Below are 13,927 nucleotides of genomic sequence, written 5' to 3' on the forward strand. Positions count from 1 at the left end.
TCAAAATTACCAAGTCTTGGTTCCTTTTCGTTTGTTCAGTTTACTGCTCGTACCGTTTGCTATAAGTAGTATGACAAAGCCAGATGGCACCTTCAAAAACGTTGCTTGACAGCCTTTTTCAGCTGGAGTTAATTCATGCCGGGCAGGGCAGAGCCGAGAGGTGGAAAATGGGTTTGGACGGTCCTTCCTGTGGCACCCCCCTTCCCGTAACCTCGCCACCACTGGCTTCACGGCTTCTTGCAGCTTCTGACCTCGAGGGTCAAAGTGCCCGGCACCCCGGGGCTCACACGTGTCCTCCTGCCACCAGCTCGAATGCGTTAAATTCAGTTCCTCGAACACTGGGGAGTCCACGGCGACAGAGGTTCGTCACGTCGGCTAATGACTGACAGGGCTTTAGCTGGCTGATATGCGATTCCCACTGCCTTATCTCAAGTACAGTGTGTAAGAATAGTCTTTAAGGAGTGATAAAGTCACATAAAGGGCTTCCATTCACTCATTCAGCCCCCGCAGAATGCCCTGCACAGCAGTTGTCTTATCCCCAGCTTAGGGATTAGGGGGCTGAGGTTTGGAGAAGTGCAGCTGTTTCCTGTTAATGCAGGTGACGTGATTTCGATCCTGTAGGGCAGCCCCAGGATCTTAGACTCCACGGTCATGCGTTCTACTCATGGTGTCCCGTGGGAACAATTCGGAGGATGTCACCGTTTGGAGTGAGGCATGGTGGCGGATTTTCTCTGAGACGGTCGCCAGCTGAGGCCGAATCGCCTCGACATCCCTGGGTTTGCCCACTGCAGACGCCGAAGACGTCGCTGCCCTTTGTCGTGTGTGCTTGGCTTTGTTCCGGTCCAGCCCTGGGTGCCCCGGGGGCCGTCACGGCCACCTCTCAGAGGCGCTCCCGGAGCGGAGCCGGCTCCCTCTGTCCTCGCCACGCCCCGCCGGCACGTTCGTAAGGCAGAGCGTGGCGGCTCTGTGTGCAGAACGCGCCGGCGGCTTCCAGTAACGGACGCGGACGTCTGCCGCAAGGTCTGGCCGGGTCTGCAGCTGGGGCTGGTTCGCACGTGAACTCCGAGCCTGGAGGAAACAGAGATGAGAAAGGGGTAGCCTAGAATCCTCTGTGTCTGTGGACTTGTCACTGTGGAGAATGTGATAATTTTTACAGAAAACTGCCGGACCTGGAGTTGAATGACGTAGACGCTTGGGCCTGTCTCTGTGGCAGTGACCTTGGCCAGAGCCCGGGATTTCAGCGTGGAGGAGGCGAAAGGGACTCGGAGAATGACTCGGCCCACCCCTTCACTGAATAGACGGAGAAACCGACGAAGAAATCGACCGAGCAGACGAAGAAGATGAAGTGACACTTGCAGTGTAACCACGTAGTGGTCCGTCCAGGTGTAGACCCTAATCAGTGCTCCTTCCGAGTTCACCCGACCCATCACACAATGTGGTTTGGGGGCTGTAATCACAATATAATGATTGTCGAATACGTTGTCGTGGCCATGGCACGATGGTGTTCCTGCTGCTTTTCCCACTAGCAGGCAGGCCCAGGTGCCAGATCGTAGAAGGAGACAGGAATAGAGATGCAGGCGATTCGAATTCTGAATTGTTTCTCTTACCTGAAAATGCAGGATGGGAATGGACTCGCAGGACAGGACGGTAAAGTGCGGCAGCGGACCCTCTTTCTGGTTTTCCTCATGTGTTTGTTTGGGAAAGACTATGTTCTGATTCTGTGCCGGGCCTTCTAACAAGCACTGACAATACAGAAGTAGAGACCAGTCCCCAGACAGTGAGCAAAAGACTGCAGTGTGACAGTTGTCACCGACGCAAGAAAGTGCTCGGGACAGCACCCCCCGAGGAGGGGCGGGGCAGAGAGGAGTCAGGACAGGCTGGGGAGAGGATGCCAGAGCTTAGAAACAAACGGGGTCGTCGACCGGCTTCCGGCTCTGCAAGTGAACGCAAGGGGTCAGGGCGCTCTTGCTTCAGTGCAGGGGGCGGTGGCTCCGGATGACGCCCCGAAGCCTGGCCCTTTGCAGGTCCCCTGTGCTGCTCGCGTCTGCCCCAGCTGTGGCTGGAACCCCCAAAGCAGGAGGGATGGAGCCACTCGAATAAGGGGGCTCTGGGTGTGAGGACACGTGTGTGTATTAGGGGCGCCGTCAAGTTTTCTCGCCTATAAAATGATGATGTTGGGCTTTTCTAGAGGACAGCCGGGATCCCTTCTGGCTCTAACATTTCATTATTTTGTGATTTTATGGAAAAAAAAATGTTTTGCAAAGCAAATGAATAGCATAGACAAGATAATAAAGAGAATATTTGCCTTCTTAAGGGAACAAACTGCTCTGGAGCACGGGGGCTTTCGTTTGCGCATAGACAGTGCAATCGTGTGTGAGCAGAGGCGTGTTTCCCTGGGTGTTTGGGTAAGTTAATCACACAGCATTCTTGTCAGTTTTGCCCATGTATGTGCCTTAGGAAGTAATAGAACCGCATGCATATTTAAATAATTCTGCACTTTTGAATGTTCGTGATTTCTTGACTGTTTGCAATAGCTGACTTTTCTCTGAATCGGCCTGGATTTTGTTAAATTACGACTCTATTCCATGGGTAAAAAAAACAAAACAAAAACCCCATGTGGGGTTTGTTTTTCCAAAAAGGACTTGGATAAAGGCATCCCGTGTTTGTCACCGAGCAGCGGGCACGCTTCCTGACGCACGCAGAGGCCAACAGCTTTATCGCGAGTCCAGGGCAAGGAGACCAGCGGCAGTGCTCCCCTCTGCCCCCCTGGACTGGGGTCCAGCGGCAGTGCTCCCCTCTGCCCCCCTGGACTGGGGTCTGGGGCAGGTTTTATAGGCAGAGCGGAACTAGGAAGAGCTAGGAGAGGAGCTAAGAGCTAGGAAAATGCAGCAAGGCGTGATCAGACTGGCTCACACACAGGGTCGGTGCCAGGTCCCTGGCCCCTAAGTCCCTACGGCCACAAAACAGGGCACCACGCCCTTCTTAATTCAGCCCCATCCCTCCAGCCCGCCTGTGGTTGACTTCTTTGTTCTGCTTGGCTCGTGGCTCAGACATCCGGCCACTTGGCTCAGCTGAACACACTCAGGTTACGTGTCACTCAGGTGACCTGCAAACCTGGGCTTCCCTTGCACCGAAAAACAAGTCATCGTTCTGTTGCCGACAAACTTGAACCAGGTGGAGCCGGTCCTGTGGTGACATGTTCGTCAGCTATCAGAGAGACAGCACTTAACAGTCACCTTGAAGTGGCTTAGGACTACCCAGCAAAGGCTGACCTTTGTTAGGATCCAGCCCTGCCTGCACTTTTGACTCCCAAATTCCAGGGTCTCTGTGCGTCTTTCTCCTCCTGCGAAACTGAGCACTTCTTCTCCCCACTCCTGTATCAATCGGACCACACAGACTTCCACTGGGAATTAACACTTTGCAATTATTTTATTTGTTTGGACGACTGTATTGAAGACTTGAGTGTCCTACAGAGGCAGCACCGGGCACAGCACAGAGCCTCTCCCTGGTTCTGCTCTCTCTGTGCCTCATCCCCTTCTCCCGTATTCCCACTTCCCCAAACCCCCTCATCCCCCCGATAGTCCCGAGTTCCAGAAGCGAAACACATTGCACCCTTCGTCTTAAGCACAGCGCGGTTCGCTGCTGCAGCTCGGGCGTTTGTTTTCCATTCCCAGGTGGCTGCTCACAATATGCTAACTGCATTCTGTTGCATCTGGGTAAATTCAGGGAAGACTATCAGGGGGGAGCAGGCTTGCAGCAAGAGGGACAAGAGCAGCCGGCAGGGTGAAGGTGTGGGGGTGAGTTTCCAGGCGGAAGGGACAGCCCGTGCCGATCGATCGTGGCAGCACCCAAGAGCGTGGCGTGCATAGGAACCCCACACCGTCCCCTGCGGTCACAGAGGCTCTGTGCCACCGTCACCGTGAGGGGTAACCGACAAAGAGAAGGCGGAGAGGCACGGTCACGTCACCGGTGACCTGTGTGAGTTACATCAGGACACTTCCGCTCTCCCGGGGCGGTGGGGACCCCGGGCAGCGCTGCAGCGCCCGTGTGACGAAGCAGCAGGACCGACACAAAGGCGCCGGGCAGGGACCAGTGCGGGCCAGGGGCCTGGCGTGGGGCGGGAGAGGCAGGGGCAATGGCAGTACTTAAGGGTAGAAGAAGAGGAGGCCAATAAGATTGGCGATGAAGTGGTACAGGCTGAGAGAGAAAAAGAAACAAGCCTGGGAGAACACTGCATTTTTGACTTAATGCAATACTTACCTGCCAAGTTTTGAGACACAAGGATAGAAAGAATAGGGATTGGAAGATGCTCAGTTTCAGGAATGTAGTTTGATTTGATGTGTCATTGCACCGTCTTGATAGATTGAGCAAAGGTGTCGAGTCCCTGTTTGCCATTCACTTCTCGGGCTGAACAAGCTCAGAGTCGTGGCTGTTTGGCAATATACTTGTGGAAATTGCCTGGAACATGGCTCCTCCGCGTCTAACAAGTTCTGGCCGTGTCGTTTCATGTAAAACGATGGCCCGTGACTGCAGTTTTCTCGTCCGTGTGGACTTGCTTCCCGGCTCTCAGAAAGTAGGCTTTTGACCGCTGGGATATTCTGCTTTGTTTTCAAGCTTGTGAACCGGACAGTTTAAATTCAGCGTGGGGCAAATTAGTCACTGGGATTTTCTCTAGCCGCCACCTTCAAACATAGTGGCCACGCTGCTTTCTCTGCCCACTCCCCGCCTTGCCGGCATCTCAGGAAGATGCTTACATCTCGGGCTATTTTCGAAGGTGAGGCCGTTTTCGACGGCCCATCCTGTTCTGCATTAAGACTTCCGCGTCGTACCCCGGTCAGAGCTCATCTCTCTTCTGCACCTTCAGGGTCAGTATGGGGAAAGTGGCTGCAGTAGGAAAAAAAAAAAAAGGAAAGGCTTTTTGTCCCTAACTGGTCCTGCAGATGTGATCCTCACCTGGCTGGTTCTAGAAGGCCGTCATATCCCCTGCAGGCGGGACCTCCAACAGGGATTGATGGTCGCGGAAGCTGTGTGTAGCACCACGGTTCCCTGGCCTGGACACTTCTTTTTATGAAAAGTGGAGGCTTCCCACTTTTCAAATTGTTTGAAATTTTCCCAGTATGCATTGCAAGACCCCAAGAAAAGCCCCCGTGAACACCCAGTTGCATTCTTTTTTAGAAAGGTAACGGAAGGGAAACAGGCCGTGTGGTCGTCATGTTTATGGTTACGTGTGTCAGAAACAAGGTGGCCTGTGTGAGCATGTCTGGTCCACGCAGGGGACAAATTGAAAGTGTCTCTTCAAATCGAACCGGGCCGAAGACTGAGAACAAAGACTGTCCCTCGCCACAAATGGAAACTACGTCACGAATTCTTTTCCCTTTGTCTTTCTTCTATTTTCTATTTAAAGAAATTTCTGAAAATACATGAATTATGCAGCTTATCTCTCGAATGAAAAAAAAAAAGAATTTTCTTCTTGGATTGGATGGCTGCATATTTATTAATAGCAGTAAAATTTTCCATGTTCCTTTGTATCACATGGGGACGCTGACTAAAATATGAAAGAGCCCTTCCCGCAATAATAACGGCAACAGGCGAATAATGACAAAGGCTGTATGGAATTGAAAGACATTTTAATTTGTCATGACATCTATGTGTTCAGAAAGGATCTGAATTAATTATGCTGGCTGTAAAAAGGAAGAGTGTGATACTTTTCCTCACTATGGCATTAAGTTCTTAATACACCACTTTTACTATAAGTTAAAAAAAAAAAAAAAAAAAAAACAGACCCTCATTTGGTTTTCTTCTAATGATGTAATCGTGAGAGGAGACTGCTGGGCCCTGGGTCTGGAATGGTAACGTTCTTACTACTACATTATGTGGGGGTGAGGCACTGCAAGCCCATTTTAATTTGAAAAGCGCTCATCTTTGCAGTTTACAAAAATGAAATCGAACTTGTTTGCTCCATGGGAGCTTCCAACCTTCTTTATGCCACATCAATTCACGATGATGATGACAACTATGACATTTCCTTAGGTCATGACTGGATGGTGGCTGAAACTGAGTATGAGATTTTTCTTTTAATAACAACTATTAAAAAGTGGCTCTGGTTACCAGGGCCATGCAAATTGCAAATTGCAAACATATTTTTACCAAAAAAAAAAAAAAAAAAGCATGTCGTCTCTGTTTTCTTTTGGTCTGAGACCAACAGCATTCAAAGTCTTATTCGGATCCTAGGAATATTCTCTGACAGCAGTTTTCTTGGAAAATGAAATTTCAAGACAGGCTGTGTGCTTCTAGGTGAGCCAAAGAATTTTCCTTTGTGGCTTTTGAATTTCCATTTACCAGCTTGCCAATGAGGCATTTGGACCTCAGTGATGAAGGACAGGAAACCTATGCGAGGATCCCAACCTGCTCTGCCCTGTTGCCACCCTCCTGCCTAAAACACGCTTCACCGTAACGGTCAAGTACCAGGAGGTTCTGACACGGCAGCCATGCTCCAGCCAGAAGCATTTTCAGCAGCAAGAGAGAAATCCCCTGCAACCTAATGTCAACAAGCTCTTTTTGCCTCCTGATTTTGATTTTTTTTTCCTAGGGTTCAAATTCCACCGCTTATCAGCCATATGACCTCGCGCCATTAACTTAGCCCAGTTAAGTAAGCCCCAGTATTCTCGCCTGTAAAATGGGGAGAAGTGGCACACACGTGAAAGGTGGGCTTAGGGATCAAATTATACTGTAAAAATAAATGTCAAATTCTCGACACATGGTAGGCGTGCAGTAAATGACAGTAACTTCTTATAATAAAGAAAAAAGCAAAACTAAAAATCCTTTAGAGAATAGTTATGAATTTGAATTAAATCAATACTTTTTGAAAGCAAAGGCAGAGAAAAAAATTTTTTATTTCTCTCATGGATAAAATTGTGAATGAATGAAGAATGAAGTTTAGATTAATTTGAAATCTAAATACTATGGTGTTGTTCCCCACTCCCGGGAAGAGGGTTCCGCATGTAGTTACACCTGGAACTTAGAGATGGGTACATGCAGCATGGCATAAGTAAAAATCTATTTATTATTTTTATTTTGAGAATATTTGAAGTTAATATTTTATTGCTAACTTTTTATATGTAAAAGTTTTTTGAGCTAAATGAATTTAATTACCAACTAAAAAGATTGCATTTAAGAATTCTTTCTCTCTTTTTTTGGAGTGAATATAATTTATTGATTAATTTAGAAGAAAATTATCTTTTTTTTTTTTTTTTTGAGACAGAGTCTCACTTTCTTGCCCGGGCTAGAGTGCTGTGGTGTCAGCCTAGCTCACAGCAACCTCAAACTCCTGGGCTCAAGCGATCCTCCTGCTTCAGCCTCCCGAGTGGCTGGGACTACAGGCATGCGCCACCATGCCCGGCTAATAGAAATGGGGTCTTGCTCTTGCTCAGGCTGGTTTCGAACTCCTGATCTGGAGCAATGCGTCCACCTCGGCCTCCCAGAGTGCTAGGATTACAGGCGAGAGCCACCGCCTGGCCGAAAATTATCTTTAATATGCCTTTCTATGCAGGACTTACGTAAGCTCTTCCTCTCTGTTCACATTTTCTTTCATATCTATTTCTAGGTTTTCAAATTTTTCTTTGCCTTGATCTTAAACATTTCTTATTACATTTGTTACTAAATATTTTATTATTTTTGGTTGTATTATAAATTATTTTTGGTTGTATTATAAATTTTACTTTTTTCCTTATGTCTACCAAAGGATTAATATTTACATATAAAAAAAGGATATTTGAAATGAATTTAGTGTCTGGACTGGCAGCATAGAGGTGTAAATTTGCTTCTATGTACATGGAGATGACATTGGTAATTGAGTTATCACATACACAGGTTATGTAGACCCTAAAAGGTTCACCATATTGATTCAATTTAATTTGAATTGGGTAAAGTGGTGTGAGGGGTGGGTGAGGAAAAGGGGAGAGAAAGAGAGAGAGAGAGAGAAGTGTTTGAATATGTAATTATGAAAGAATGTAAGACTCTGTCCCTTTCTGTCTTGTAGCCTGAAGAATAAGTAGTGAAAACATCAATCAAGAGATAAGAAAAAACAAATATATCAGCATTTCTCTGCCGTGGAGAATTGCTTATCAACCACAAGAAGAGGATTCTTTCTTGAACAATGAACACTTCTTACAACGATTCGCAGATCAATATGAGACTGATCTTGATTTTGGAAAGTGAATGAGGCTTCTTTCCTTCTTTTTCTTTCTTTCTTTTTTTTTTTTTAAAAATATATTTTGTGGTAAGTCATGCTATTAGGATGGATTTTTTTATTTTTTATTTTTTTCCCCCGATGACATATTTAACACTTGTTCTCAGTTGTAACCCTATAAGCAAACAGTTGGGGCATTATTCAGACTTCAAGACAGCGGAGACATTTAGATTTCCAGTTCATTCTAGATTTCCTCAGAGTATAATTATTCTGTTTAATCCTCCACGGTTGTGATGCAAACCACCTCTACCCAGAAGTAAACATTCTTTTCCGTCATGTCGAACGTGATGGAAGGCGACGCACACACACAGGGCCCGAACAGATCACCGTCACTAGGAGACGCATCGCGGAGAGCCGGCGCGGGACAGGGAGCAGGAGGAGGGTCAAGAGGGAAGAATCCTCATCCTTTTATTTTTTTTCTGATCCTCAAAGAACACTTTCTCAAGGTTAAGCCACATCCTCTCTGCAAGCTGCCAAAAAAATCATAGCTTAGGAAAAGAATTAGTTTGCCTGCATGCTAATCCTCTTAGGCAAAAATGTCTTCACAGCAGTCCGACCTTGGTGCAGCGTTTTCCCCCAAAGCATCCGAAAGAAGAGTGATCACCCCCAGGATGAGATGGCAATAAATGAATATTTTTTTTTTTATGAAGTAGGCCTTAATCGTGGGCTTTCATCGGGGCGCTGATGATTTGGAAAGAAGTAAGCACATTCTGAAGACATGGCAACCTTGGGTAAGGGGAGGTCCCTTATTTCTTCTAAGTCGGGTGGCTGGACCAGGATTCGAGCGCCCCCTCCCCCCGCCGCCCCAGGACAGCGCGACAGACAAGAACAGTGTCAGTCTCTCCCGGGGAATGTCTCTGAGCGCAAACCATAAAGCTCTCTCTCTCGGTTTCATTATTTTCCATGGTGACTGGACTGGATGTCTAGCAGGCTGGCTACAAAGCGGGGACACTGAGCTTCAATTCCGATGCCATCCGTGCTCCAGCTGGGACCTGGCTGGCATTGCCCCTTTTGCCTGGTGGCCACAGGTTATTAGTCTGCTGGTGCCAGTATCCTCTGGGCATGCATTGTTTCCCAGCGAGCCGAGGTGGTTACAGCTCAGTGAGCAACAAAGGAAATGACCCAGAATGCGCAGTGTTGGTGCGAAGGTGCCCGTTTTCCTGGGTTTGGAATCTGGGCCCCCCGCCCCCTCGAGGAGAGCCAGCTGAGGGGGGGACCCGAGCCGCCAGCGTCTGTCCCTGCAGAGAGAAGCAGCCAGGCCAGCCCCTGCCTGCTGCCTTGTGGGAAGAAAGGGGGTTGGACTGGGGAAAATGTTGTATTGCCGTGTTGGAAAGCACAGAAGCAGAGCTACAGCCTCCCTTGATGGCTTTTCTTCAAATGTAAAATAAGGCTTTATTTGTCAATTCCGCTGTAAATAAGCATTGTTCAAGTAAAACAAAGCAAAACAAAAAAAAACGAAAACAAAACACAAGCAAAAAAAAACTTTGTTTCTGTTTGTATTGTAGTGAGTGAGCTCGTGCCCTGAAGTGTTGTGTGTGTGTGTTTGTTTTTAATAACCTAATATAGAGAAGTCTAGAAACATAGATTTATTTTGCTCTACAGAAAGGCTATGCCAAACCCTTTATAGATAAGCTTCCGGCTATAACTAATCAGATTATTTCAGAATTCTCCATCTAAATACCGTTGCTCCTTGGCAACCTGTCAAGTGAAAGTAAACACCCTGCCGGAGGTTTTGTGTGTTTGTATGTTTTCAAATTTCCTTATTTTCGCCCATGCAGATAAGGGACATCATCGTTCCAGTGGACCAAGGCGATAATATGTCCGCCTTGATGCGGGAAAGGACCATGAAGGTTGTTTCTATTTTGGGAATTCTTGAATGGAAACGTCCCTACTTGGGAAGCTAGCTGTTTGTTGTTGTTCTTTGTTGTTTTGCTCAGTAGGGTCATGTCATCTCAAAGAGATAAAAAACAAACAAACAAACAAACAAAAACACTCTTGCAGTCCCGGTAATGCAATTCATTTACTTTGCGAAAACTTTCTCTTCTTCAGCACAGAGGTAAGCTTCAGGCTAGCACCTGTGCCAGAGGCCACAAATGCCGGGTGGTGAAACTCAAATTAATGAGCCTTTGTTATACACAGTCTCCACAGCCCGGTGAACTAATAAATATGGTCATAGAGCAATCTGCTAAGCAGAGAGGACTACAGCGATTCCTTTTGCCGATAGAAGTAGTAATAAAACTCTCATCTGTAATTGCTGGACTACAAAGACCAGCAGATTTGTTTTTCACTGGCCCTCTTAGATGACATATAAACATAAATTGGAACTGCAAGAGTCTTGACACCTCGCTACAGAAGTGAGATTATTAGGTCAGCCAGACCCAAAGATGATAACTATGAGATATGTATGAGATAAGTGAAAAAAATGCTAAAACTCCCATTAGGGAAATTTGAGACTTCAGGGTGGGGGGAGGAGGTCACACCTCTTCCAAAGCTGATCTGAGTGAGGTTTTCCTGACAGGTCAGTGGGAACACAGTGTATTAGGACCTTAATAAGAAAAATAACCTTTCTAAACTGCCAGGTAATAAAATAACTACATTCTGCATTCCATCCAAGCTAAATAAATATTCATTGGTCATTTCACCAACTTGCACAAGGAATTGATTTTTTTTTTTTCTTTTTGTGACCAGAATGAGAAGAGTCTGATCAACATATTATTGTGGAGACAGATTTTTTTTTTCCCCCTTTCTGGTTTTTACCTAACTTATTGACACTAAAGGCATGCTAAACTACCTCATAAGTTTGTGGTGTGGATTAGCTAATTAATAAATAAAGTACTTAAAAATATACATCTCTCTATATATAAAATGCTGCCTTAATTTGTTTTCTAGATGAAGATATGCATGTCAAAGCAACTGTCTGGATGGTCCATTGTGATATTCATGTTTATAAATTTGGCTTAAATTTAATATACAAAAATCTTGATGTGAAACGAAACCCTGAGAGTCCCAGCATGGATCCAGAGCGTCTAACTCACCACCGGCAAATACAGCACCTAGGAAAACGGAAGTACCTAGAGGCACAGCCCAAATGCTTTCAAACAGACATTCCCAAAAGATGGAGTCACTACTGGTTTGAGAAGTATATTAAGTAATTTTGCATTATAATAGTTAAGATGCCAAAGTTTGTTAGTGATTTACATTTAAAAAAATCAGAGTAAGGTTATGACCATGATAAAGTAGCTCTTTCTTCCCTCACCTGTTGAGTACAAGGCAAAGGGAAGTCACAGCTGGTCTACACACCTACAAGGCGTGGCTGTGAAGATGAACTTGATTTGTGTCTTCAGAGAAAACTGTTGCATGCTATTTTTTTTTTTTAACCACTTCGGTGCCGGCCGCGACACCTCGCCCACGGCCGGCGCTCCCGGTCCGCACGGCGGTCTGTGCCGCGCGTTGACGGCGCGGCCGCCTCGCTCTCGCGTGATGAGGGAAGCTCGAGAGCGCTGAGAGCTCGTTTCACTTGACAGGCAGCTTTCCTTGTAACGTAAATCAGAACAGGTGACATGGACGTACATGTTTTCATCACGTTATTTTTAAATGTTCACAATTTTATTTTGATAAATGAAAAATTAGAAAAGTCACATCATGGCTGTCGGCTAAAGTCACTGTGCGCGTCCATCTGTGGCTGTCGGCTACAGTCCACGCTGGGCTGTGCGCGTCCATCTGTGGCTGTCGGCTACAGTCCACGCTGGGCTGTGCGCGTCCATCTGTGGCTGTCGACTACAGTCCACGCTGGGCTGTGCGCGTCCATCTGTGGCTGTCGGCTACAGTCCACGCTGGTCCCGAAGTGGTTAACCCTAAAGAGAAAGGGCTGCAGTTAACATCTAACCGTTTCTTAGTAGCATCATGCGAAGGCGCTAGTTTAACTAGATGAGAAATCATTTTCCCCTTGGCTATGCTTTGCTGCCATTTTTGCCTCCATGTGATGAATTGCTCCTTAGTCACAATGCTGAGTGGCAGTTTTATTTGCTAATTTCAAATGGCCCCACTTAATTAGCAATTCATTCTGACCTTTAAAAACTACATTCTATAATCTTCAAATTATATGAGTGAAGGGGAAAAAAAAAAAAATCCGATTTTATCTGCCTCCCCTAACCTTCGACTACTATAAGCAGGTTACACTCTCTGAGGAGCAGGTGACTATTGTCACGTGCCAAACTTAAGTCAACTGTCATTTTTTGAAGTCCAGGCTGAAGTTTCCTCGCCCTACAGGTGGTCGTCCGGGTCTGGGGGGAGGCTAGGGCTGATTCAACCTCAGAGAGTTGAGGGAATGTTAGGATGTAGCACATTATGGCTAGTACATTGTAATTTTTCTAATTTAAGAAAAATGAGAAATGGCTACATGCACTAGTAGATTCCACTCTTGCATTCTTGCTTGCAGCTCTCTTTTGAGAATTTCTCCAGCATGTTTTCCACATAAATTGCTGCTCTTCTAATGATTAAATGTCTGATGGTGAGACCACCTAAAAGCAGCAACATGGGGTTTCCCTGTGGTTGCCAAGTCAGTGGCCAACGGTTGTACTTCGAGATCAGTTTATTAAAAATTATATATTCTCATAGTTCTTGAAATTTTTTCTTTTTTTTTTCTGTTTCTTTTTTTTTTTTTTTTTTTTGAGACAGAGTCCCGCTTTGTTGCCCAGGCTAGAGTGAGTGCCGTGGCGTCAGCCTAGCTCACAGCAACCTCAAACTCCTGGGCTCAAGTGATCCTCCTGCCTCGGCCTCCCGAATAGCTGGGACTACAGGCATGCGCCACCATGCCTGGCTAATTTTTTTCTATATATAATAGTTGGCCAATTAATTTCTTTCTATTTATAGTAGAGACGGTGTCTCGCTCTTGCCCAGGCTGATTTCGAACTCCTGACCTCGAGCAATCCGCCCGCCTCGGCCTCCCAGAGTGCTAGGATGACAGGCGTGAGCCACCTCGCCCAGCAGAAATTTTCTGAACTGTTGGAGAGGGTGTTAGTCAGGGGGCATTAGAGCTAAACACTTCACAGTTTCCAGTCCAGAGGGTCGCCGTGTGGAGTCAACCCCAGCTCGCCATTTCCACGCCCTGGCTGTGAACAGTCACCAAGAGGCTCGTAATGGGGGATATGATCAGCTTCCCAGATCTCAGCTCCAAGGAAATTGCTAACACTGGCAATACATATGTGTGAGTAGGGTAGTGGGAGTATCTTCCTGTCTTTCAAACCTGTAATCTCTTTGCCTAAGCTTGGGAATACTGGGCTGAAGGGCAGTCACCGAGCAAGGACGATGGCAGCAACTTCCGGCCCAGAGAGACCCGGCTCAGCGCGGCCCGCACGCTCCGGAAAGCCCTCACCGGCCCGGGAGGCGCGCGGCTGGCTGTGGGAGATCAGCCGACGCTGCAGCCTCCTCCTCCCTGTGAATCAGTTCCTGCCACTCCTTAGAGCTGCTCTGTGGCTTTGGGGTCGGTCGACCGTGGGACCACACTTTCAGAACTTTGGGGTGTCTTGGTCTTTTGTCCTTTCCCCGCTACTCTTTTGTTCAACTAGAGCACGCTGCTATTTAGAAGATGAATTACAGTCAGTACGTGCAGAATGTTGCCCACTTCAGAGACATATTTTTTAAAGGCCAACAAGTTTCCACTTTCAACTAGATAGAATT

General features: G+C 46.7%; 1 protein-coding gene across 1 annotated transcript in view; it reads left to right on the forward strand.

Annotated features, from left to right (window-relative positions):
- The window catches only part of ZMAT4 (zinc finger matrin-type 4), a 315,873-nt gene extending 303,988 nt beyond the window's left edge, over window positions 1–11,885 (forward strand). Inside the window, exons 7-8 of the mRNA XM_075997234.1 lie at window positions 8,039–8,979; window positions 11,138–11,885. Of these exons, the coding sequence (XP_075853349.1) occupies window positions 8,039–8,054 (16 nt within the window). The 3' untranslated portion in view covers window positions 8,055–8,979; window positions 11,138–11,885. The remainder of the gene's footprint in view (window positions 1–8,038; window positions 8,980–11,137) is intronic.
- The last annotated feature ends 2,042 nt before the right edge of the window (window positions 11,886–13,927 follow it).

This window comes from Microcebus murinus, chromosome 24, assembly GCF_040939455.1.
Source record: "Microcebus murinus isolate Inina chromosome 24, M.murinus_Inina_mat1.0, whole genome shotgun sequence".
In the NCBI taxonomy this organism is placed as follows: Eukaryota; Metazoa; Chordata; class Mammalia; order Primates; family Cheirogaleidae; genus Microcebus; species Microcebus murinus.